Genomic DNA, 24260 nt, shown 5'->3' on the forward strand with positions numbered 1-24260 from the left:
TTTCATACTGCCGCAAAGGTGGCCAGCAGATCATGTGCGAAGACCTACAAAAACCCCAATGACGTATGAGCCATCCCAAAAATGCTGAAACATCTCGATTGTATAAGAGATCCTGTGTTGGAGGAAGCAGTGCTAAGCTTCCTCCCCTTTCTGCCTGGCTTCCATTTGAAATCTGCAGCAGCCATGCAGGAAACCAGGGAAATGTGACTCACTAATTTACACTCATGAGTGATGCTGGATTCTCACCAGTCCTGCCCAAACTCCAGCTAAAGGCACAGCATAAACAGGAGGATGGTAATTATAGCAGTCAAATGGCTTTGCCAGCATCTTCCACTTAATCTCATTTTAGGTGCCTAATTCATATCCCTTGAAGATCTGTGATGTACTTGTCACATGGATTAAAAAGCAAGCTACTGATAAAAAATAACTCTTTGTGGAAAGTCCTATTTCTGATTATTCTTGACACAGATCCAGCAGGCACCTGTTCTCAGCACATCACTTCAAAGTAAAGTAGCCGGAGATCTCAGAGAAGATGCTGTTTCTGGTGAAGTTTACAGCTGATAGAGGCACAAGCAGAGTGGTACCTATGCAAACACACGGTGTTGTGCCACACCTCCCACACATGGAGGATGCATGACTGTCAGCAATTTTTGGAGAGTGAGGACTCACTGAAATGCATAGGAAAGACTCAGTGAGACCACTTGAGCAGCCCCCAGGGGAGCAACAGCTGGAAGAGTTAACAGGTCACAGGTAGCCATGGGAGTCAGTGGTCCCCTCTGTATGGCTCTAATTAGGGGAGGATCATGGTTTGGGTCTATAGTACAGATAGACCAGCCCGCTTGTAAGAACATTACAATGGTGGTGGGATTGTAATCAGAAACTGCACCCCTCCATGCTTTAAAGAAATTAGCAATTAAAGAGTTTTTAAAGAACAATGTCTATAAGAACCTGCCTGAGAGGTGGTGTGCCCATCACCCTGCTTCTCCTGATCTCCATCCTCCCCGTGAAGAGAAGACTTGTTCGCAGCATGCAAATGCTCAAGGAAGGAAAGATTCTAACTGTGCATGGCAGCGGGCGAGCCAGAGTATTTGTTCCACCTCACCTAGACCACAGGGTGAAGTGGAACAACACTCTTTCTTCCTTTTAGAGGGTTTTTAGTCATTTAAAAAAAACCAAAGCAAAACAAAAACAGTTCAAGGTGAGGTTCAAGCTGAGAGCTCCTTATGAAACAAGAAAGCAAAAGAGTTAATTTGGAAAATATCAAAAAGGGTTGTTTCTGCTTTAAGGAACTTTTACTTCCCACTTCTCAATTAAAGCTCTTTGTCAGTTTGGATCAAATTCAAGAAAGAATTTAATTTGACACCAAACACACCTTGACCGGCCAAAGTGTGGGTCTGGAAACTCCAGCCAGGGTGCTGGCCCTGCTTGTCTGCTATCGCAGCGTTCCGGTGTGCAGCGAAGGGGTTTGCATGGGAGCATCACTACAGGTGAAACTATATGGACAGGCTTCAACTGCAGTACAGTACTACCTTTACCAAACCTATCAGCTTCAGCTAGAGCAGGTCTTTCAAAAAGAGGCAGTCTGAATCTTAAGGCTGTGTAATTAAATTACTGACGAACTAGTAACCAAGTCATCCATGGTCTGATTCCTCGCTGACAGACTTCTGTCTCAAAAATGCAAGAAATCCCTAAGTAAACAGTGCAGAGCTGTCATCAGATTTGGAGATGTGTAGCTTTGAAAGTTATCAGGAGTTCTTTTGCTTGTGTGCAAAGGCTGTAAAAAGTTTCTTAAGCCTCCAGTGCCAGAGCCAAATCTGGATAGCGTTTACCAGCAAAGCAAACACTGGTTGCTTTGGTGTTTGACTTAGTAGCTTCCCCCCGAATTTGCCAGGCTTCTTGACCAGATCCCTGGCCTGATCTCACAAGACAGGAACATGAGGACACCAGAAGCACCCACCTGCCCAGTGGTCCCTGGGCAGGGATTGCACTTGAGCCCGGCCAGGTCCCAGGGCTGTTTCTGACACCCTCTTCTCTGCGGTGGCTGTGTCCAGGGCTTGAGCCCACCCTGGGCACGTGAAGTTAAAACCCCCTGTCTTCAGGGTCCTTTATGCAGTCTGTTGAGTTGAGAGCGTGGATCTCACCAGCTTGGCCTCCCCTACATGTGTCCTTTCCACTGTGGTCAGGGACCTGGGAAGATGCTCCACTGTTTAAGAGCAGTACCAGACTTGTCACTAGGATTTTCTCCATCCCCAGAAAAAATAAACTGGTTTTCCTTTAATGGCAGAATCACAGTCATATTATAAATAGCAACTTCTGTCTTACTGGTCTGCTTCCATAACGCTCTCAGTGTTTGCCTTCTCAAGAGATAGCCGATTGCCGGCACAGACAGCAAGTATTTCATACTTATTCCAGTCAAAAGATAGCAAATGGGTTTTGCCCAGAGCCCATATGGATGCCGGTGGGTGTGCTCGGAGACGACCTGCAGCTGGTTTTCTTCAGGCGGTCGCAGCAGTGGCTGGCACAGGGCCGACGGATGTTGTGGCAGGAGAGGGGAACAACATCTGTGAGCCCGGAGGAGAGACCCCCCGCTAAGGACAGGAGCCGTGTCAGGTGCGAACATGGCCCTGTAGAGGAGGAGTGAATTGCTGTATGAAGAAAACCTGCCACGCCTGCTTCCACCAGTAGGAAAGCATCCCCTGCCACTGGGAAAATACCGTATTTTGAGTCAAAAGAACGCAAATACACAGACAGAGCATTCACACAGCTGCTTGCTGGTCCTGTTAAGATTTTTAGTCACCAAATCAAGGAAGATTCATGTGGGAAGTAACCACCAGAGGTGTCTGACCCAACCTTCGGCTAACTTCAGAGCTCAGTGCCTTGCCCTTGAAGAGTCTGTTGGTACCGCTCAGCAGCAGCAGCAAAAGACGGTTATCTGAACCACTCTGTGCCTTGGCCCTGAGATCGCTGCTCCGACTGCATCAGCGCAGGATGCCTGGGCATGATTTCGGCTGGGACCCTGCTTTGCCTGTGCCATCCAGCACACCGGGTGACCCGGTCCCGCCGCCGGTGCATGTGAAGAGCCTGCAGCCAGAGGCTCTCGGGCTCCTCAGAGTTCAAAGGGGCTTCCGAAATCACATCAAGGGTGGGAAGGAGAAGCCCTGAATGGCATCCATGCTGAGCTTCAGGCACTGCACTCACTGGTGAGCCCTCCCAGGGTTCTTCTGGGGACACCTTCTTTCCGATGAGTGTTGCTGGAATCATGTGCCTACAAAAACAAGAGAAGTGGGAAGGACATGACAGTCAGTAGCTTTTTGAATAAAAAAAAGGGGAAAGGAACAGCTGTGTTTCCCTGCTAAGGCCTTGTTTTCCTTTCATTTGGTGTGTTCAGCTCCTATACAGAGATGTGACAATACTGATGATGCTTGTGATTAATTATTAATACAACGCTTAAGAGGCTGAGCTGTGAGCTGAGCTTACTCTGTCCAGGGTAAAAACACAGAAGAGAAAGGTGAAACAAGCACAGGGCACAAGGAGCTGGAGAAAGGGAGCAGCAAGACAGCATTACTTACCTGATAAGCCTAAATTATTATCTGTAGGTTTTCACAGGTACTTCAGAGAGGAAAGCCTTAACTAGAGATCAGGAGGAGAATGATAACCTGTGAATAAAGCATTGATAAAGGAAAATGATGTTTAGCCTGTGGAACAGATGGAAATGTGGAAAATGTTTGTTTCTTTTTGCCAAGTATACCTCCTAACAGGAACACTATTTCAGCTTGATGTGGTCAGATATTTTAGAATCCATGTAGGAAAACTGCGCCCACAGCCATGGACATGTCTGCAGGAAGATCCTGCAGGGTTGTCTGGGTTGCTTTTAAGGCTTTAATTTTATACTTTGTGAAAATCACAAAGTTGACTGAAGCCAAAATTCACAGATGGGAGGGAAAATGACAGCAGTCTGTTCTTGAGGGAGGATTATTCTGTCACGCAGGACACAATAGAGACCTCTTCTTTTACTACTTTAACAAGTTTTGCTTCACGCTGGCATTCCTGCTTCAGAAAGGCACTGTCATGGGAAACGGATTCTGCCTGGAGACCAGACATTGTTCAGGATATCCCTTCTACCTCTGTGTGCTATTCAGCATTAATGCAGCTGTAAGCAAAACTCTGAGACTATTGAAATTTCTTTCTTCATCTCCCCCTTTCTCTTTGACAAATGTGTGACAAGGATGCAATTGTTTGAAAGAGCAGTGACGGAGAAAACAGAGAGCGAAGCCTTCAGACGTGCCTCAGTGATTTAGAAACCTACCCCCAAGACTTGTGAAAGGGGTCACTGGAGGTCTTCCATAGGGTTCAGCTTCCCAGCAGGGCTCTAGATACCAAAGTAAGGGCACTTAAATGCCTCTAACAGCTGACCCTTTTGCGGATGTTCCCACCTAGGATTATCCTGGCTCTCTGGCTGAAGAATAGCCCTTAGCCAACTAATGGATCACAGGCTCTTCTCTTTGAATATCTGCAGTTTGTGTTGCGTAGCCGCCCATCCAGCCAGCAGGAAGTTGTTTCTTCGTTAAAATGACTAAAGCTTTTGAAAGGTGAAGATAAGGGTTCTTCTGATGAATCGCTGCAGGGCTACATTTGAGGAATATTGTTTCTTGCTACCCAGAAGTTACTCAGCAACAGCTTGCTAGTAATGAAGCATGAACACAGCGAGGATGCTCAGGTGTTGATCTGTGAATACATTCCCCTGTCAGGGTGCAGCCTGGCCCCAAAACCAGGCTTTTTCTCTTGCAGCTGCTAAGTCACCTTGTGCTTGAGGTGTGTGCTGGGCCTTTGGCCCTCTTGGTGTGAGCAGACACGCATGGACCCAGCCTCTGCTGGGCCATGGGGAGCACTGGGAGCAGGTCTGCAGTGGAAACCCGCAGCCTACCACGCAGACACCGTGCCCCCCTCTCCTGAGGGCAACTTTGCTCTGCCTGCCAAATGTGGAGCACTCTCCCTCCCAAGGCCAGCACTGGGTGAGCTGGGTCCCCACGCTGACCCCTTCTCTGCCTGAGGGAGACCCTGAGGGGTCACACCTCCTCCTTCCGAAGAGCAGTTACTGCTCCTCTGGGCTACGTGCTGCCCCATGAGTGGGAGGGCATGAGGAGGAGGTGTCTGAGCCCTTTCCACTAAGGCTAAGCTATTTAATGGTCAATGGGCTGGAAAGAAGGACCAAGGGTCAGCATCGCTTGTGCTCCAGCTGAGAGGAGTGTTTACGCATTTTATGCATTGGCTGTTTCATGTAACAGCACTCCAGAAGTCCTTGGAGCAGGACAGGCACAATCGACTCCTCCTGGCAGGGGCAACTGTGACTGCCAGGTGACCCTCTCAGGCCAGCTATTTCGGCTGGAGACTGGGGCTCTGCCAGCCCTGGAGTGTAGCACAGCTTGTAGTGGGATGGCCTGGCTCTTGCGCCTCTGCGGTAGACACTCACACTGGTCAGGAAGATGATGCTGGATGATCCAGGAAAACCATTCCTGTACCGCTCCAGCCCCTTAAGGGACTTGGCACGTGCCACCAGTGCCACCATGACCAGTGAGTGCCCAGAGCCGTGCTAGCTGCTGTCCCCCACCCCTGCTCAATGCCAAGAGCTGAACGTGTTGCTGGGCTCGTCCTTGCTCACAGGGGTGCATATTTCCCTGTGCTGCTGCTAAACTGGTCACCCTGCTGTGCCCTGGATCTACTCAGACCCCAGGGTCCACAGGAGCTGCCAGCCATCCTACCTACAGCCCCCCCATGGGGCCAGAAGCCCTGGGAGCCCACATGTTTTCCCATCCTCATCCCTGCAGGCTCAGGGTGGGAGGCCTGGGGGCTGCTGGCACCAGGCACCCCCGGTGAACTTGCTCTGGGCTCTGGGAGCAGAAGATCAGCCCCTCAGCTGCGGTTCTGCAAGCAGTGGTAGATCGCTCTCCATCTGCCCACGAGCTGCCATGCACAGTAGTGTAGCTACAGCCCAGGAGAAGTGACATGCCTATGAGCTTCAGGTGCCTCCATCGCTGGGCCAAGAGAGGTGTTTGGGCAGCAGACTTAGATCCCAAGTCCTTTCGTAAATCTGGGCACCAGACCTCCTACGCTGAGTCAGAATAAAACCAGAAAGAAATGTCTGTCTTTCTGCTGCCTCTCTCCCTAAGTGACCCCTCCTGAAAGCCCTCTAGGCTTCCAAAACAAACAAACAAACAAAAAAAATCAAAGAAATGGAATATGATGAAAACCAAAAAAGGGAGAAGGACCTCAGGCATCATTTAGGAAAGGCACAGTGTCTTGCTCCGGCACTGTGCCATCTATGCTCAATGCCTAGAAGGCTGGGAAAGGTTCTGGGAGAAAAGTCCGCTGCGCGGGAATGTTTTAAGGGCCTGAGTGGTAATGAGTCAGCACTGAGGTTTGGATTCAGATGTTTCCTACCTAGTACCTGCCAAATGTGCCAGACCTTGCTGGGGAAGGACACGAAATACCATTATGCCTGGTTCACAGAGAGGAAACAAGAGATGAACAGAGGGAATGTCTGCCCAGGATAATGCCAGAAATCAGCTGAGGGTCTGGGATGAAAATGTACAGGTTTCAGGCCTCCTGGGGCATAAGATACAGGAGATGGAAAACTGTTTATCCCAATCCCATAGTCATTGCTGCTCTGTTGGTTTGTGGGAGAAGGAAGGTAGGGTGAAGAAAGGAAGGTGATGCCATGCTTTTGACGCAGAACCATTTCCTAATGGTGCAGAGACAAGGGCAGAGCAGAAGAGCAACGCTCTGCCCGTGGAAGATCTGGCTGAGGTCATTTCACACCCCTGGGGACCATCCTGGTCCTCTGCTTCAGCCTCTCTGCCCGTGCCCACAGCCGTACCGGGCTTTGTTCTGCACATGAGTATGAGTCTACTGGTTTTGGCTAGGATAGAGTTATTTTTCTTCACAGAAGCTAGTAAGGGGCTATGTTTGGGATTTGTGGTGAAAACAGTGCTGATAACAGAGGGATGTTTTTGTTACTGCTGATTAGTTCTTACACAGCGTCAAGGCCTTTTCTGCTCCTCACACCAGCCCACCAGCAAGGAGGCTGGGGGTGCACGGGGAGCCGGGAGGAGACACAGCTGGGACAGCTGACCCAGACTGGCCAAAGGGTTATCTGATACCGTATGATGTCACACTCGGTATATAAAGCCGGGGAAAGAAGAAGGAAGGTGAGGTTGTTCAGAGTTACGATGTCTGTTCTCCCCAAGTACCCATTACACATGATGGAGCCCTGCTTCCCTGGAGATGGCTGAACCCCTGCCTGCCCATGGGGAGCGGGGAATGGATTCCTTGTTTTGCTTTGCTTGTGTGCGCGGCTTTTGCTTTACCTGTTAAACTGTCTTTATCTCAAACCATGAGTTTTCTCACTTTTACTCTTCCGATTCGCTCCCCTATCCCACCACGGGGGAGTGAGCGAGCGGCTGCGTGGGGCTTGGTTGCCGGCTGGGATTAAACCATGATGATGAATCAGCCTCTGTTTCTCTTTGGCAGTGCTTGGCAGGCTTGGGGGCCACGGACTTCAGGGGACAATACGGTCCAGCCACTCCTGTCACCGTCAGGTCCCAGGGCCACCTGTGATGGTGGGTACGCCAAATTTGGGCAACAGCTGTTGTCCTGTGTTACAGGGAAGGGAGAAGGACCATGGTCTGTTCCTCCTCTCAACCCACGATGGAAATGGCATTCCTTGGGTCTGCTGTGGCTTTTTTGCAGTGCCTTCAAAGCTTCCTTCATGCCTTTCCCACCTCCTTCTGAGCAGCTCTGAAGGTTCAGCTGCCCCCAGGTCTGTAGTGAACAAAGAGCTGCAGATGGTCTTAGGCAGATCATGAGCCAGATGTGTGCCTTTCTGTCTCATGGGGTCTCTAGACTATTAGCTGGGACTCTGCCTTGGTGTTTAGCTGCCCGGACAGGATCTGGGCAGCTGAGACAGATCTCAGCTGGCTCCATCAAGCAGGAGGACAAGTAAGCTCCACGCCTCAAGCACCCAGCACATTTAATGCTGGACTAGCTCCTACGTCTCTGCTTCATGCAGCAGGACAAGCTATATGCCGGGTTAGCCACATGCAAAGCTGGGTGCTGCCAGGAATGCGCCTGCTGACCTGACCATGAGGGGAGAGGATCCCTGGTCATCGCAGCAGCGTCTGGCATCTCCTCTGGATGGGGAGCAGGAGCAAACCCCAAAGCAGCTGCTGCCTGACACAATTTTCCCTGGTAGCTGGACCAGGCCAAATGCCTTCATCTATCGCATGCGGCTGCTGCCCCTAGAAGGAGGTTAAGCAATAATCCGGCAGAAATTTGATCAGCAGCTAAATCCCAGTTACCAAATACGGGTTGCACCGGGGCAGCGTGTGGGCACAAACCTTCTTCATGCTTCGTTTGCCCTCGTTCTGGCGCTGACCCCACCATGAGCTCATCGGAAACCGGCTTTGTGCACAGCAGCCCCACAAGATACGCTTCCCTCCACACCCAGCCACGGCCCCCGAGGCTCACGCGGTGCTGAAGCACCAGGAGAGGCGAGGCAGCACTGTCTGACTGCCATGCGAGCTGTGCGGAGCCCGGGGCCAGGCAGAGGTTTGGGACCAGAAAGCCAGCTGTGGTCAGTCCCCCGGGTGAGCACCCTGGGGAGAGGCTGAACCCTGGGATGGAATAAGTTGGGACGAGCATCAGGGATTGAGTTTTATTTGGGACTTGCTAGCTGGCCTTAAAACAGCAACACGAGCTAACGTTGCTTTGCTGGCCACAGTGACGACCCTTGTTGCCCAAGGGGTGCTGTAGGCAAGGGCACGCAGCGGCACCCACCTCTTGATGCCACTGCTGCAGGTGCTGGTGGCTCTGGAGCGAGGTCAGCCTCTACACCAACAGCTATGCCAAGCAGCTGGATGTGAGAGGGTGGGGAGAGGACCCTCAAGCCCCAGGGTGTTGAAATGAAACCCCGTTTCCCCATAACCAACCGCCCAGCTTGCTCTGTAGCAGTGGCGAGCCCTGGTGCTGCAGACATCAGCAGAACATACCGGCAGACAAATCCAGGCCTGCTGGCAGTGCCCTCACCCAGGGTCCCTCACTCTCAGGGGATGCTCCTTCCAGCCCAGCCACACAGCATGGAAGGCCACCGCTCCCGTCCAGGTCCCCTAGGGTCTGGGCACCTGGCGAGCATCCCCTGTGACACAGCCCCGACCCAGGACCAAGCGGTGACGGCGCTGCCAGAGCTGCAAGGACGCACCCAGTTTTTCATGGGTTTCAGGTTGCGCCGGGAGGACATTCCTCCAGCACCACGCTCCCTGCAGGGCTAATCCGCGGGGGAATGTGCCGGCATGCACGGCAGCCTCGCTGCAGTAGCCTGGCCGGAGGCGGCAGCCGCAGCCCGCACCGGCCTCGCCTGGCCTGAGCCTCATGAGGGACCGGGGAGGTCCCCACCAAGTCCTGGGTAGTCTTACAGCTGCAGCAAGCCTTGTCGTCTTTGCTGCTGCTGGAGACTCCTTTGCAGCTCAGATCTGCCCATTGCAAAGTCCAGTGGACGCTGCAGAAGTCCTGCCACAGGGACTCCAGCATTTCACCGTCTGCCAGGTGTAAGCACCAAGGGATCTACCAGGTCTCAGCTCATCCATAAAGGCCAACTGGTTTTCTCCCCCCCCCGGATTGCAGAACAGGACCGGAGTCTACTGAAAGGCTGCAGCACGTCTGCTAATGTTCTGGCCATTTCAGAAATAACTTCCTTTAAAACTTCTTAGTGTTTATGCCTTGTAGTATATGACCTTTTTTAAGTGATCGCCTCATCTCAGCACACCTTTTCTGCAAGTGCCACATCTCTACTAAGAAACAGGTTGTGGGAAAGTCTGGGATGGAAATGTGTCCTCTTCTCTGTGACTCCATGATACTTTTGCTTTTTGCTGTTACCACACTAACATCTTTATCTTACAAGGTGAAATGTTTTTGGGAAAATGACCTCTAATCCACACTCTGGAGGGGAGCTCCCTTGAGCTACTACTCTGCAACCAGGTGGATGTGTCTGCAAAGGTTCAGGTGAAGAAAGGAAGCTACATCTACTAGAGCTTCAACCTCACTTTCCCCAGCCCAGATATTTAGGCTGGGCTTGTGCTTTCACCCCAACTACCATGTTGTCCTTGCTAAAGAAATGTGGTTGCAAATAAGCTTAAACCTTTGTCAAAACTCCAGTGCTGCTCTGTTTGAACTTGGCCAGTGTAACCCTTGCTAAAAAATGCAGAAAATATTTCAAAGTCAAACTTTAAAGGGACAGCCATTGTTTTATTTGTGTTTAATTAAAAATAATAATAATAATAATTGTTTTCCAGTCCCATGATAATTAGCAATCCAATCTACAGCTCCCATGGGAAAGAGCCTCTGTTTCTGGAACAAGTGTGCTTGAATATTGACTTGTTCTAGACACTGCCAAAGTTTTGAGTACAGCAATTTGTTGGGAGGGGGTTTCCAACTTTGACTCTGTAGCAGTTCAACTGTCGTGCTCCAAACCACAGAGTTTTACTACAGCCTCCATTTCCCTTTGTTTTACCTGAACTTCTCATCCCGCTCTGCAAATCCTATGCCAGAGTGAGTCATTCCTGCAGGATTAGCTCTTATTTTTCAACTCCTCTGTCGGTGTTGCCCAGACTAGTTCTGAGGAGAAAAAATTGACACTCCCCATTCAATAAAGCTGTGTAACAAGTGACTGAAAGAAATTACATCCAGTGCTCAGCTATTTACACTAAACCAGCAAGGACCACCCGTCTTACCGGGGTAACTGAGCCCTCTGCACCGCACGGCATCGCGGACAGCAGCGGGCTGGCAGCCCCAGGGGAGGGGATGCACCAGTGCCCCCCTCCTGTGAGTCACACCCCCCCCCCCCCCCGCTGCTGTGGTCCACGACGCGATGTTGGCGTGCTCCTCACCCTGGAGAGGGGTTCCTGAGGATGACCTGCGAGGACCCCCAAGAAGGCTCGGGGGCACCATGTGCTTGTGAGGTGCACTGCCCCCGATGAGCATTGGGGGGCTGGTTTGAGCCCATCTCTGGTCCTCCTGTCTTTGGGGCAGAGGTACCTTCTGGAGGCCCCCTCTCTCTGCTGACTGCCGAGGTCAGTCCCATGCCCCTTGCGTTTAGCACATGGCTCAGGCCAGACAGTCTTTTGCTTTGGGACTTACTTGCTGGAAGCAGATCTTAGCCTGTACCTGCCCCACAGACCTTTTCTTATGTTCACATCTAAATAAACACTTGTTACAGGAAAAAATACCTTTTTTTTTTTAATTTTCGCATTTAATTTTCCACCTTTCCCTTCTTCTTTGTTTTTTTTAAGTAATAAAGACACGCTTGCATAAGCAAAATTGCATTGTCTCGCAGCAGAATAATGAAGAGGAAAACTTGAATGCCTCAAAAAGATGCCACTCTCCTTTCCTTTCCCTGTCCAAAACATGACCCTGCAAGTGATTGTTTCAACAACTTCTGGAAGATCTGATTTCTGATAGTGGTCCAGCACGGTGGCAAATCTGTGATTTGCATATAAAGACCCAAACTGCATATGCAAAACTATCAGAGCCAGCTGGGAGAAATAAGAATTGAGCATCTGGCCTTTTGATAAGCCATTTTGCTTGTGTCCATGGGTGATTTTCCTATATAATTGACAGGACTTGAGCTGACTTGACAAAAACTTCTGGAAATCGGGTTTGTCTCACAGGAATGAGAGACTGCAGAAATTACAAGGTTTCTGGTCCAGCCTTTTGCTCAAAGCAAGGTTATGCCCCAAGTTAGATCAGCTTGCTCAGGGCCATGACCAGCCAAGTTTTAAAAAGCCCAAAGGACAGAGATCCCACCATCCCTTTGGGAAACCTGTCCCACATCACATGTGATTTCATGTCCCCATGTCCCCAGATTTCACATGTGAAACATGGACTGGTCAAAGAACAATTAAGACCAGACTGTCCAAAATGGAAAGAGATTTCTGAAATTTTTTGCTGTCCCTGGAAATTCACAGAATGTAGTGTCTATTTTGAATAGCAGCATAAAACTTAAAACCAATTCTTTCTATCCAGATTACCATGACCTACACGCTTTTGGAAACATGTATGGCCTCAGGTAAACACTGGGCAGATACTTATCTAGTGTAAATCCCCACAGGTCTGTTAACTTCAGCAGGACTCCAGCAATTCACAGCCTTTGCAGTCTTGTTAAAGGAAAGTTTTGAATTTGAGAAAAAACCTGCCTGCTCATCTGGGGCTAGACATTTTGCTACGGGCTCAAGCAAAACTCCAGCAAATTTCTGTAGGTACTTGTAAGTCGGGCATTACTTGGTAATTACCATGGTGATTGCTAACGGGTTGGAGAGTGGTGATGAGAACAAAAAGGCCGAGGGAAAAAACAGGAGCTCTTTGTGAAAGTATTCAGATTTTGTCTGCCAGTGCCAATAAGCGCAAACTATCCCCACCTTACATTTTGTTTTTGAAGTAAGGGCTATTGACATCCTCACTCATGGAATTACCACAGTTGGTAGTGCTGGGTCTTGCCTATCCCTCATCAGTGTCTACCCAACATCTGAATTCACTGACGGCAGTGATACAATTCACCCTATAGCCAGGTGTGACTTACCATTCCGTGGTGCTTTATGCCTTGCACAGGCACGCGCACGCGCACGCACGCACACGCACACATGATATTTTAAGTACAATCTTCCTTGCCTCGGTCAGGGCTCAATGCACACTCCCCATCCTGGGCATCCAGCTGGCTATGCCCAAGGCCAGGAAAAAGCCCAGTGAGGCTCCTCAGCTTTAACTGGGAGCTCCTTTCAAGCTGGTGCTTTTGCCTCCGGCCCCAGGGCCATGCTGCAGCTGCATCCGTGCCCCAACTTGCAACCCCCGATACGGACCTTGACCCACTGTCTTGGCTTCCCAGCTCTGCCTCTGACCTGCCTTGCTGCTGAGGACTTCCCCAAAAAACCTCAAAGCCTCAGAAACCTGACACACGAAAGTGCTGGGTTCCTGGACCTACCTACTGAAACTCCTTATTTTTGTTAATCCAGTAGAGTTGTGAAACCAAGCTGAAAGTTGCCAGGGAAGGGCAACATCTGGTTCATTTAATAATGCTCAGTAATACAGTTTCATCACTGATTTTCCTTGTTTTAAAGAAAAAAATAAGAATGAAAAGAACCCACCAGAGCAGCTCACAGTATTAGAAGTTTTCATACTCTGTGCAGACCAGTCCTAGAAAGCTGTGACATTACTTCTCATGTTTATTTGCTTGTGCAAAATGATGCTGAACATCTTTGATTCCAGGCCAAAATCTGGAGGAAAAGATACTTTGGTGGGCATAGCTTTTTTTGTCCACCTCTCCAAGATCTCCACAAAAAAAACCCTCCCAACCACCAGCAAAGGCTATTCATCTTCTTCCAGCTCCAGCCTCAACCCTTCCTCTCCACATTCACTGCTTTTCCATGGTGCTTCTCCTCCACCTCCTTCTCTTTTCCCTGCTTCACGTGTTCCCGGTGTCCCTCCCCTGCTCCCATCTACTTGCTCCCAAACACCTTTTCTTTCCTTCGCTTCTCTCCTTGGCTGACCTACTCTCTGTGACCATGGGGAAAATCCTCTGCAAGGACTACAGTGCAGAACATGTCACGGGCCAGGAAATTGGTTACTAAATTATAGGACGACTCCACTGCAATTTGTTAACAGCTTTTAAATACCCATATTTGGGTGGAGCAACATGAAGAACGTTACCAACAAAGAACTCCACCAAGAAATTTCTCCCACTTCTGTTGGGAAAATTAATGTCCCAACGCTACAGTTTGGCCAAAATGACCTGTCCTCTCTCCATCTCATGCTGAAGGGCTGGTTAGAAAAAGCCAATGTCCAGGGCAATGTGGTTCTGTCCACAACGAAGGAAAAAGAAAACAAACAACATTTCTTTCCAAACAACTTATTGAAGTAAAGCAGGATATTTGCAAAGATATTTTGTTCACAGTAAGGCAATCAATTAACTTACTTAAATAATTATTCTTAAATAAAATTCCCAGCTTCCAAAGCAAGCAATAAACAATTCTCTCTGAACTGCTGCACTCTACCATTTCCTATCAAGCATCAGGTTTCACCACCAGCTGCAGAGAGGTATGAACTAGTGCTCTGGCAAGCAAAATTTGGCTTCAGATGACAAGCAACCCTTCTCTTCCACAGGCCTCAGGGTCTTGCCAGCCCCATGGGCCCCTCGCAGAAGCTCCTGTCAGATGGCAGCAATGCCAGTTGTGAACCAGTAGAGCAGACAGGTCCCAGCAGGGCACCTGGGAAACAGAGAGTAGGAGATGTTCATCCTGCAAGCCACCACTACATCCGACACGCTTGGGCTTCACCTGCCCTACCAAAGCCAGTGGCATGAGCAACACCAATGACGGTGGCCCCACATGCAGAAGTTCTCTTGGCTGGCTGGCTCCCCTGTCCCCTGCCTTCTGCAACTGCTTTACTGCTGCTATCACACCGGGACACAAACAGAGGAAACTGTACCCAAAGCTGACACCATGCTGCGCACACAGCTGCCAGCAGCAACCACGGGAGGCTGCGAGCGGCAGGAAGGACTTGGAGAGGACAGGTGAACCTCGCTACAGGGAGCATGAATGCCAAAGACCTAGGCCACCCTTAGAGGGGATTAAAGCTCATGAAACTGTTGAATGACTGGCCAAATAGGGCATTTGATAGGCAAAACAGAAAGAACTTATTTCCATGCCAACAGAGCCTGATGGCTATTCAGAGATACGCATATGGAAGATTTTCATGAGGTGCTGAAATGTGGGAGCTTCAGGGGAGCAAAAGCCATGCAAACCTCACACCACCTGCAAAAAAAAAAAAGCAGAGCAAGTGATTTTCGGCTTACGGAAGAGAGCCCGACTCTGCTTTGCAAGTTCCCAGAAAAAGTCAGCTCCTCCTCTTTACAGCATCTGACAGATCTGCTCAACTCCCAGTGACTTCTTGGCGGTGCAAAGGCAAGAATGGGCAGCTTATGCTCTTGCAAGCCAGCTCAGAAAACTGCTTCGGCAAGAGGACAAGCTGATGTGTCATGGCCCATCCAGCTCCGGCTGGATCCGTGCTGCAGCCACCACGAAGGAGGTGTCTGCTCCTTGCTGCCTACACCACACGTAGCGTTTTCTGCTGCTTTGGTTGTGGCTCCGTATTTTAGCTAAACGAGTCTCTCGCTGCCAGTTTGCACCGCGAGGCCGCGTGTTTAACCTGCTGTTTAGGCAGTGCTGGCACAGGCCTCGGTTTGCATGACAAGCCATGTTCTCCTTCATGGGACCCAGTATGGATTGTGCCTTATTTACACCAAGAGTCACTCCTGGCCCACGTCCAGCCTCGTGCGCACCATTCCCCAGACCCTCTGCAGCAGGGCTCCAGCTCTGCCAGTCACCTCCCAGCTGGGGCCGACGCACGGGCTTATCCTGCACGGCCAGCACGTGTCCTTTGCTGGGCTTTGTGACCTTCCTGGCTGCCCAGTGCTCCCATTCCTGGTGCTACCTCTAGGTTGAGGCTCTGCCTCTTCTCATGTCACCCACTCCCTTTGGTCCAGCACTATCATCACCCTTCAGCTCCAACCCCGCACATCACCCACGCTGGGTGCCAATCCCTCTGCACAGAAAACCACGGCACTCACACCGAATTCCCCCCAGTGGGGCAGGGGGTCCCAAGGGAGCGGGTATGGGGCTCCCCATGCCTCTCGCCCCAATCAAATTTTCTCTCCTACAGCACTGAGACGTGGCCTGTTTAAAAACCACCATGGGTATTTCTTTTATTTTTTTTTCAGAAGAATGACCACAACAGTTAACTTGAACTTCCCTCTTGAACCTGGCTACATCCACATGATACATCCATTTAGTCTGGAGGACCCTAAGGGGACACCTTATCACTCTCTACAACTACCCAAAAGGGGGTTGTGGCAAGGTGAGTGTTGGTCTCTTCTCCCAAGTAACTAGTGATAGGATGAGACGAAATGGCCTCAAGTTGCACCAGGGGAGGTTTAGATTGTATATTAGGAAAAATTTCTTTACAGAGAGAGTGGTCAAATATTGCAACAGGCTGCCCAGGGAGGTGGTGGAGTTGCCATCTCTGGAAGTGTTCAAAAAATGTGTGGACGTGGCACTTCGGGACATGGTTTAGGGGACATGGTGGTGTTGGGTTGATAGTTGGATTTGATGATCTAAAAGGTCTTTTCCAACCTTAATGATTCTGTGATTCTGTGATGCTCTCAGCAAGCAATTCTTTCTCCTCTGCAGCCCCAAGTTCCTGTAGAAAACTCGTCCAGGGGATGAGAAGCAGCATTAATTTGGAAAAACAGGACAGATGATAAACAACCTGGACACTGATGCAGGGTGCATCCTTGCTCCCACAAGACAAGGCACGTGAACGCCTGATGCAAAGATGCAATGGACCCATCCCACTAGTCCACTGCTTTCCAGCCCCTCTTCTGCCATGTGACCAGACTCCATGTGGCAACTGCACATCAGTTCTCCCTCGGGGAGAACTCAGGTTTCACCTTGGTCCCCACGCCACATGTGGGATACAGAGTGTTTCCAAAATCCATGCAGTCACCTCTCTGCTTTTGTCTCCCACTAACTCCAGTCAGGTGGAAGACTTCTTAAGCTCAGTAACTGTGGACACCTCTTTGTGGACACATACTCTGAAAGTGAATGAAGGATGTCCCCATTACCTGCCTTGTTCCAAGAGGCTCAGGCTTGTGGATCCCTCTCAGATCTTATTCATGAGCTGCAGGTAGGGCTCCTTTGTCACAAAGTGTCATGAAGTGTCTGGCTGTGATGCTCTCCACACTTCCAGCAGCCCAGTCCTTGCACCAAACACAAAGCCAATAAAAAACCCAAACTTGCCACCTCATCGCAGAGGCAGCCGAGCTTGGGGTGCAGGCTGTGCCACAGGGTATGTGCTCTCACTTCATTCACGTTCAGCCATTCTGATCTGGGATTTTGGCTCTGCTGAACCCTTGGTTTGGGACACATTAAATGCAGCTCTGCTGTTCCTGGGACACAGAGGCAAAACAAAATGTTTCCTCCCCTTTGAAGAGGAGAGGAATTCTGATGGTGGAACCAAAGCCATGAGTTTGCTGCACACGAAGGGGCTGTCCACACATTTAATGTCTGCCTCCCTCTGGTTTGGTTGAGGTGGGAGAAGCCACTCAGGTCACAGGGCTAACAGAGAGCAGGACTTCCCAGTAGCTCACTCCTGAAGGATCTCAATGGTGCAGTTTGTAATACAGGAGCGACTTAAGGACTAGATTTTTTTTCCATGGGTGGAAATTGCTCTTGGAGATCCAAGCAGATGGGATCTTGGCTGGGGTAATTCTCTGGCACCTACTGGTACTAACAAACTTAGGTCTTGAGAGGGCAAGGCACCTTCTGCAGGGTACACTCTGCAGTGCCTGGTCTCAAAATCATTGGGCACTTTGCTCAGTTGAAGGCTGTAGATCTCAGTGTAGGCAGGATTTTGAGCTGGGAAATTTAGTCAGAAAAAACACTGACTCTAAACTTTATTTCAGAGGCCAAAAGAAAGTCCAAGCTATAGCTTTTGTATGGCTAATACTCCTGTAGATTTTCTATGGCATTATGAACTCCAAATGTTTAATCAATGCATGGCATTTTCCATTTTACTTACCTTTGTCCATCCTCCAGTGTAGCTGAATCAAAAGAGAAAACAAAATGTTCACAAACATGAAAAGCACCAACTCTGCTGCTCCAGCAACAGACACCGCTTTGATTTATAGGTGGAGATCTGCACTCTAAGATCCACCTGGGTGAGTCTGGGTTTCATGTTCCCCATAGTTCCCTCCCTAGGGGAACTGCTGCTCAGAAGAGACACCAATACTTAAAAAGGGACATACTCCTGCTCCCTGAGTGGAGAGCTGAGAATGTTTTTAAATAGGCTGATGATAATGTCAGATTGAGGAATAATCTCCAGACCACCACGTTAAACAACTCCCGCTTCACTCACAAATATTGGCATTACAGCTCAACCGGCCTGATGAAGAAAAGAGAAAGGACAAGAGCCAGCACACGCTGTTTGGGTATCCATTTCACTCTGCTTACAGGCTGGGCTCTGCCAAGGAAAGTGCTTTCTTGGAAAAGGATTTTCATCCCCAGCAGGGAGGGCAAAAGCAGCTGTTCAGCACACCACCCCACCTCAGCGCACACCACTCCAGTTCCCATCTTCTGCAAGTGCGAAGCGAAGCACGATCTGACTTTGCCCTCTGGAGGCACCGAATTGGCATGGCGCAGACAGACACACGGCCCCAGAGGAGCCTGAACTACCGTGCTGCTTTTTGGAAGATCTGATAGGAAAACTCACCCACAGCTACAGCTTCCCATGAACCAGACGGCAGAGCATTGCAGGAGAGGCAGCTTCGCCGCTCTCCTTTTGCACTGAAGAAGTCGGTTTCTTGGTTCCTCCAGGAGAATACTACCCTAGTGTTTCTGTGTACTTCAAGAACGTGAGTGACTGTACGGGAGGCTGATTTTTCTGTTGGCACCAACTCTGCAGCGTGCAATTTGAAATACTGCCACACGCCTGCATCCATCTACTGCGACCGCACACATGGGTCCTCAGAAAGTGCCACTTCATGGTTTATTCTGCTAGCTTCACAGTTTATTCTGCTACCTCCCAGATCGCTGGGAAGCTGCACAAATAAGCAGGTGGCCAGGGACTCTGGGGTCGCCTTATATAGCTAGAGACCAGGGCTGGGGTTTGTTTGCTGCATGCAAATGGATCCTGACACACATCTATTCTTCTCCAAGCAGAGAAACAACTTTGCTGGAAACCTCCAAGGGAGCCCTGTTTCACTAGGATGAACATCTCCCACATCTCCTTGCTCCCTCAAACACCATTTGTGCAATGGCCAAGCGGGCTTTGGGAAGCTTTGGGAAGGCTTTTTCTCAACAGAGGTTAAGACTCAGCAGCATGCTGGTGACAAGTTTTGGGAGAACTTAGCAAGAGGCAGCAAGATACGGGCAGGATTGGCTGCACAGCTATGCACAGCACCTGAACACCCATGCACATCCGCCTCTCTGCACACCCATTTCTCTGCACACACATCTGCCCGCATCCACTCCCGCATGGCTGTGGACACTCATGCCTTGTGTCCAGCCACGCGCCTGTGCACACTGGCACATGTTTGTACACACACTCACATGTCAGTACACATCCACGAACTCTCGTGCACAATCCTCAACCCTGCACCAGTGCCCCATGCACCTGTGCGTGCTCACCCTCCCACGCACACACACCCCTGTGCATACCTGCACACACTGGCCCTTTCCATCCCACCTCTAGGATCTCCTGCCATCCCCTTTATCCTCTGGCTCCCCCGGATCACCATGCCAGCAGGTGAGGAGGCTGTGATGTTCCCAGCCCCGCAAGTGGGTGCTGCAAAGGGTACAAGTTCTGGGCAAGTGTTCCTTGCCAGCTGGGCGCACTCATACACTTGTTCTGACCCAGAGTCCTGGGGTCTGGCCCTCAGCCCCAAGTATTTCAGCACGCAGGAGGAAGCTGGCAGGTAAGTGTGTCCCAGCAGTAGCCCACGGAGAGGCTGGCGTCCTTCCTGCTTAGAAGGATCATGTACCTGGAGGTCCTCTGGCACAAAGATCAGGGAGAAGCAGGTCAGATCAGGGGTGAACCATGGGCAGGGGCACTCACCTCCATGCTGAATTGCTGCTGGGGACCAGAGGTGAGGGCCCCAGTCTAAGCGCGTTTTAAGGAGCAGCTCTGCAGGCAAATTGTGCTGCCTAAGCCCTCGCTTACTACCCCTTCCCATGTAGATCGGTCACCGGGTTTTTTGCGCATTTAATTCCTTTCTACTGCTTCACGAGCACGACGGAGCATGGGGCTCCCACAGGCGACTCTGCCCGCAGCCGGCTGCCCTCTGCCCGCTCCGCTCGGTGCCCGCCGGTCCCCCGGCGCTGTGCGCTCCCGACGGCGCGGGGGCCGGGAACCACGGGAAGGGGGGCGGGTGGGGGGTGCCGGGGCAGGGCGCTGCCCCTGCCCGCGGCAGCGGCGGCACCGGCACGCCCGGCCCTGCCCGCGCCTCCCGGGCTGCGGGGCGTTGCAGGGGGAGTGCCGGCCGACCGGGCGCGGAGCCGCCGGACACCGCCGCAATAAAAGCCGCGGCGACCGGGCGCTGCGCCTGCTCGGCTCGGCCCGCCCCGGGGCCGCCCCGACGGCCCCATGACCGCCGAGAGCCGGCTGCCGCCGGGCCCCCCGCCGCCGCCCCCGCCGCTGAAGGCGGACGCGGCGCCACCGGGGGAGGAGGCGGCGGCGGCGGCGGCGGCGGGGGCGCGGGGCGGGCGGCGGCGGCGCAAGCGCCCGGCGGAGCGGGGCAAGCCGCCCTACAGCTACATCGCCCTCATCGCCATGGCCATCGGGCAGGCGCCCGAGCGGCGGCTGACGCTGGGCGGCATCTACCGCTTCATCACCGAGCGCTTCCCCTTCTACCGCGACAGCCCCCGCAAGTGGCAGAACAGCATCCGCCACAACCTCACCCTCAACGACTGCTTCGTCAAGGTGCCGCGGGAGCCCGGCCGCCCCGGCAAGGGCAATTACTGGACGCTGGACCCCCACGCCCGCGACATGTTCGAGAGTGGCTCCTTCCTCCGCCGCAGGAAGCGCTTCAAGCGAAGCGACCTCTCCACCTACCCGGCCTTCCTCGCCGAGCGGCCCGCCGCGCCCTGCCGCCTCTTCCAGCTGTCCGCCCCGCCGCCCGCCGCCGACCTGCCCCCGGCCCCCACCACCTCCTGCGCCTTCGCCGCCGCCGCCGCCTACCCCGCGCAGGGCTGCGCCGCCGCCGCCCTGCCCCACGCCTACGCCCCGCTGCCCGCCGCCCCTGGACCCTACGCGCCGGGCGGCCCCGGGCAGCTGTACGCGCCGTCGGGGCGCATCGTGCTGCCCGCCTCGCCGCCCGCCCCCGCCGGGCTCTACGGCCGCCGCTCCCCCGCGCCCTACCCGCCGCTACCCCACGCCTACGGCGCCGGAGGGCAGCTGGGCGCCGCCGAGCCCGGGCCGCGGCACGGCGCCTACCCCGGCGGCCCAGACAGCTTCGTCCCAGCACTCTGACCCCGTCCGGGAGAGGCCGGGCGGCCCGACGGCGCGGAGCGGAGCCCGGGAGAGGGGCGGGCTGCGGGGCTCGCCGGGGGCCGCCCGGGAAGATGCTGGAGGACCTTGGTCTGCGCCTCCGCATCCCGCCACCCACCCGGGCCCCCGGCGAGGAGGGCCGCCGCCATCCGTGGGGCCGGGGGGCGGCCTGCCGAGCCCCGTCCGCTTTCGCCGGAGAAGCCCTAGGGGCTCCCAAGTGCCTGGATGGGGCGCACAGCCCTTTCCTCTTCTACTGCCTTTCCTGGGACAGGTGCCCAAAGCTTCCCAGCAGGCTCTCCTGCTCCCGGTGCACCCAACTGGGCCCCCTGGGAAGATCTCACTTTTAAAAATCTCTCCACTGTTGACGATTTTATTTACAAAACAAAACATCTTGCTGGGGTGAGGGAGGAGGCAGGCAGGAGGAAGCGTTCCTGGCCTCATGCAGCCAAAGCCGTAGAAGTAGGATGTGTGGCACTAACGTGATGGCGTGTCCCTGGTGTTGCGCAGGGCTGTTGCGTTAGTGCCAGGCTTTGCACTAACAACGTGGTCAAAGCTGGGCAAGGTTTGGATGCTGGGTTTGCAGCCAAACACAGCAAGTCAGATCCCTCCAGGCATCATGCTGTGTGCTGCAGGGGTGGGAGAAAGTTGGGATTGGAAGTATACAAACTTTTACCATGAGCATGCTCAACCCCTGGAAGAGTCATCCAGCGGGGCTGTGGGATCTCTGTCCCTTGGAGGTCTTCCCAACTTCATGAGATGGAACCTGAGTGACCTGATCTGGCTTTGGAGTTGGATCCAACATTGAATTTGGACCTGCTTTGAGTGGAGATGTGGTCCAGAGATCTATGGAGGTCCTTACATCCTAAATTACTTTGATCCTCAGGTCAGCCTAGCTGTGTCTGTAGCCTAGAGAAATCAGCATCTATGGGAGAAAACTTTCCTTCTTGAAACAAGTGAGAGAGGCAGGACATGGTGCCTTTTCATCTTCGATTGCTCCCCTTTCAAGTTTCTCAGGGTGGAAGAAAGGCTAGAGGAGAACATGGAGAGGGGACAACTGATAGGAATGGCTTTGAGAAGCAAAAGCTTGAAAATAGATCCATGGGGAAACTCAAGCAAATCCCTTCCTACAGATCCCGCCACCCCTGGAAGTGGCCTGGAGAGGTGGTGGATGCCCAGGGCTCTGCTTGGGTCTGTGAGTGGAGAGGGAGCAGATGTAGCCCTGCCACTGTCCAGATTGTGTTATCCAGCTCCTTTTTCACGCCTGTGTGACCAGGACCAGGAGGATGTTGGCGAGGGGTACTGCAGCATGGTGGGGCCTTGAATGGGGAGAAGTAGGTGGAAAGTACAGTCAGAGCCTCAGCAGGAGTTTTGGAAGAGCACAGAAGAGGGTGCATATACACCAGGGTATCTCTCACCACAAAAGGGTACAGATCATAATATAACTCTGGTTGGAAGAGACCTTGGGAAGTTTGTGTTCCAACCTTGTGCTCAAAACAGGGTCAGCGATGAGCCAGACCAGGTTGCTTGGGGCTATTTAATTGACTTTTGAAAACCTCCAAGGATGGAGACAGCACAGTCTCTTTGGGCAACTTGACTGTCCTCATGGGGGAGAAGTTTTTCCTTGTATCTATTCAGCACCTCTCTAGTCTTATTTCACGTCTACTGTCTCTTGTCTTGCTGCTATGAACTGTTTGCAAAAAGCTCTTATCCCATGAAGACACTTGGACCTTCTGCTCCATGGAGGATTTTTCAGATGAGTTCCTCAGCAGGATGAAATTTGTGTAGAGGGAGCTTCCTTGCCTTCTCTGGGTGCTAAGGTCCAGGTATCCAAGTGGGACGTGAGAGGGAGGAAATGGAGTGGAGCAGGAGGATGGTTAGGTGTCCCCACAGTACAGCTTTGGGGTGGAGGAGGCTCAAGCCCTCTGCCATCGGTGGACAGAAGTTGTATGTCTGCTTTCCATGGGGCTCTGAGGTCAGAGATGAGCGTTGGATTCAAGGCACTCATCCCTTTCTCAGAGCGGTCAGGGTGGCTTATGGTGGGTGAGCCACCTTATAGGCTTTGAGGCTCAGGTTGGCCTGGTACTGCTGTCCCTTGTCCATCAGGACCTTTTTGTGGTCCTGCAGGAAACTCTGCTGCCTGCACACGGAGATGGGGAGGTTGCATTGCCATGAGTGGGGAGCAGAGGCAGGAAGTGTAGACATTCAAATCTTTGGGGTGGTGAGGTGAATCAGATTTTTCCCTCCCTTGGATTCCCTCCTGAAGAGCCACATTGTCTCTTTTGATGTTCTTTCCGGTCCTGGCGCACTCAGAAGCTGCTTCCATCCCAGAGAGAGCAGAGTCCTGCCTCTGCGGGTCAGCTGCCTCAGCCCAGGGCAGGTCTCCTTGGCAGCTGTGCTAGCTCCTCTCCCAACTTCTCCCTTCACCAGCTGGAAGAGAAGCCATAGACCTGGCTGTACCAGCTCTTAGTTTTTTGACAGCTGGCTGCTGGCAGTCTGCTTTCATTGCTTGGAAGGACTGGACTGCGTCCCTTTGCTAGCAAGTCGTGCTGACCTCTTTCTGGTTTGGGGGTAGCTGGGAGAGGAATCGTCCTGCTTCTTAATACCTGCCTGCCTTCCTTTAGGAGCAGTTATCAGTGTGGACCAGATCATTTTTCTGAGCCTAGAGACCTTCTGGCCCTTGTTCCCCGTTACTTCAACCTGGTTTTATTCTCTGCTCCAGCCCTGGTGCTAGTCTAAGGTTCAACCCAAAAAAAAAAAGGTCACCAGTCATGATACAGGTCTTGTGTAAGCTGCTCCTAACCTCAGATAGCATCTGTAGCATGTTCAGGGAGCAAAACTCAATGTCTGGAGGACATGTGTGATAGATCTTGATGACTCAGAAGGCACAAATTGGGAAGGTTCAGTTGTGTATTGTCTGCAGATAAGGTCTAGATGCTTGTTCTTATTTCTGTCCAGGTCTTTCATACCTACGAGCTAGGGGAACCAGACATACCTAGATAGTATACTTTCTGCAGCAAGTGCAGCGATGAGTTTGTTGCATCAAGGACCTGAGACATGTGGTCACAAAATGCTTAAACTTCAGCCACAAGCATCTGGAAATCCTGGGCAGGAGCTGTGTG

General features: G+C 52.1%; 1 protein-coding gene across 1 annotated transcript; it reads left to right on the forward strand.

Annotated features, from left to right (window-relative positions):
• Positions 1-20238: 20238 nt before the first annotated feature.
• On the forward strand, positions 20239-21123 carry FOXE1 (forkhead box E1; the record flags this gene model as incomplete). The annotated part of the gene is made up of 1 exon (XM_082012904.1): positions 20239-21123. The coding sequence occupies one exon, from the start codon at positions 20239-20241 to the stop codon at positions 21121-21123; it is 885 nt and encodes a 294-aa protein (XP_081869030.1).
• Between the last annotated feature and the right edge of the window lie 3137 nt (positions 21124-24260).

This window comes from Phaethon aethereus (genome assembly GCF_964289735.1).
Source record: "Phaethon aethereus genome assembly, chromosome: Z".
NCBI classification, from domain to species: domain Eukaryota; kingdom Metazoa; phylum Chordata; class Aves; order Phaethontiformes; family Phaethontidae; genus Phaethon; species Phaethon aethereus.